The 2,500-nt window shown below is 38.8% G+C and overlaps 1 protein-coding gene across 15 annotated transcripts in view; it reads right to left on the reverse strand.

Annotated features, from left to right (window-relative positions):
- Positions 1–2,500, reverse strand: part of LOC125300096 (voltage-dependent R-type calcium channel subunit alpha-1E) — a 135,777-nt gene that overhangs the window by 47,787 nt on the left and 85,490 nt on the right. For all 15 annotated transcript variants that reach the window (XM_048251650.1, XM_048251643.1, XM_048251649.1 and 12 more), the window contains one exon: positions 2,114–2,272. In XM_048251650.1, coding sequence (XP_048107607.1) covers positions 2,114–2,272 — 159 coding nt within the window. The remainder of the gene's footprint in view (positions 1–2,113; positions 2,273–2,500) is intronic.

Genomic DNA, 2,500 nt, shown 5'->3' on the forward strand with positions numbered 1-2,500 from the left:
TTTGCCTGTTAGTAATCAATATCCATCTGAGCCATTGTGCTCCAGACAATTTTCATCGAGCAAGTACAACCCCAAAACAGAAAAAGCTGGGACATTGTGTAAAATGCAAATAAAAACAGAATGTGATAATATACAAGTCTCGTAAACCAATATTTATCAGCAAAAAGGACATAGACAATATATCAAATGTTGAAAATGAAAATTTGGACTATTTCATGGAAAATATATGTTCATTTTGAATTTGATGCCAGCAACATGTTTCAAAAAAAGTTGGGACGGGAGCATGTTTACCACTGTGTTGCTTCAACTCTTCAATAAACAAAATTCTGTAAATGTTGCTAGAGTTTTGAGAGTGAAATGTTGTCCCATTACTCCCCAATTTAGGATTTCAGTTACTCAACAGTATGGGGTATTCTAAGTCATGTTTTTCATTCCATTATGCACCTAATTTAACATATCTGGACTGCAGACAGGCCATTTTAGCACCTGGACTTATCATCTATGGAGAAATACTATTTAAATATGTACAGAATTAATTTTGCCATTGTTTTCCTGAAATATTCAAGGTCTTCCCTGGAACATACATTGCCTGGATGGGAGTATATGTTGCTCAAAACCTGTATACATCATTCAGAATTGATTGTGCTTTGCCAAATGTGCAAGATGCCCATGCTGTAGGCACTAATGCTCCTCCACACCATCATAGATGTTGGGTTTTGAACTGAACACACAGTCCATTTTAGGCCCAGATAAGATGGTGGTATTGTCTGTATCATGTCTCAATACAATGTTGGCTGTTTTGACTGTTACAATTTTGGCTGTAGTTTTTGAATTGAGTATCAAACTGTGCACATAACCAATGGTTATCAGAGGTTTTCCTGAGCCCCAATAATGACAGGTCTAGAAACAGGTCTGAGGTCCAAAATACCACAGCCATCCAATTTGTTTTTCAGCTCTTTCCCTTGTTTGCAAAGATTTCTCTGGATTCTCTGAATGTTCTAATGATATTATGTCCTGTAGATGATGAACTGCCCAAATACTTCATAATTGCATCTTAAGAAACATTAAAATTACATTGTTTCATCATTTCAATATTCCTCCTTTTGTTTTATTTATCATTACACAACTTTTCCAGTATTTTGTTAGCCCCGTCCCAACTTTTTTTGAAACATGTTGCTGGTATCAAATTCGAAATTAACATATATTTTCCATGAAATAGTCAAATTTGTCATATTCAATTTTCATGTTGTCTGTGTCCTTTTTGCAACTAAATATGAGTTTAAGAAAGTTGCAGATTATTACAATCTGTTTTTATTCACATTTTACACAACGTCCCAACTTTTTCTATTTTGGGGTTGTAATTACAGAAGCAGTGGGAGGCTGGCCCATTCATGGGCAGTTTCTGTCTGTTAGCTTTGTTTAAGCTAACAGGTGTAGCTGTGCACACACAGTGCTGGGGGCTTGCGGTTGCATTATGTGACATTTGGCTATTGTTTTGCTTGACCATGGCAGCCTGTCTTTCACCGTGGCGGAGAACAACAGCAATCAGTGGGGGCTTGGTCTATCATTAGAGGTGCGTGGGGCTTCGGTGAAAACGATTGTTTTGCAGCGCCCGTGCTCCAGACGTCTGCGACCACAGGATGCGACAGGTAATAAACGTCTGTCTGCTGTTCTGAGACATTTTGTCACCATCAAATGTCTTGTTTTTGAAATTACACCTGAGGTTTTGATATTGGCTCTGGTATTGGATATCTCTATATTAGCCTACTGCAATTAACAATGGACCCCTTGAGGATACAATTACATAGACTGGCACCTTATTGGAATCATACAAATAAAATAAGTTACAAATTGATAAACTAATTGAAAATAGTAGCATACATATTCATTAGATTAACTTTAATGATCATTCCTCCACAAAAAGTGCTTTTACCTCAATACCTTTCACGACAAACTCCAAACAGTAAAATGCAGCCTAGGTTAATCAAATTCATATTGACTCATATTTCAGTTTAACTAAATAAAACAGAATCAACTTCGACACACTTGAACAGATGTGAGTGAAATCAACCCAAATTAAATCAGTATAAACTGGGCACTTCCTGCGCCTCACCCAGAATGCTGGGCAGGGCCATGCAGGTGCTGTGCAGCTTGCCGCTGTAGAACTCCAGGCCAATGATGGCGAACATGAGGATGGCAAAGAAGAGGAGCAGGCCAATCTGCAGCAGCGGCACCATGGCCTTCATGATGGACTTCAGCACGATCTGCAGGCCTAGGACACACACACAGACACACACAGAGTTAGTGACAGACACGTGCGTGCGCACATACATTTGCATGTGTACACATACACACACACACACACACACACACACACACACTGAAAAATAGAAGCACTCTCACTTACACATTCACATACACTCGTAGACACAAGATTACCCTGAGTAGTTCTTCAGCTGTGTGTGATGTTTTCATCAAATGCACTTCAGCACAACAATTC

Source organism: Alosa alosa, chromosome 9, assembly GCF_017589495.1.
Source record: "Alosa alosa isolate M-15738 ecotype Scorff River chromosome 9, AALO_Geno_1.1, whole genome shotgun sequence".
Classification (NCBI taxonomy): Eukaryota; Metazoa; Chordata; class Actinopteri; order Clupeiformes; family Clupeidae; genus Alosa; species Alosa alosa.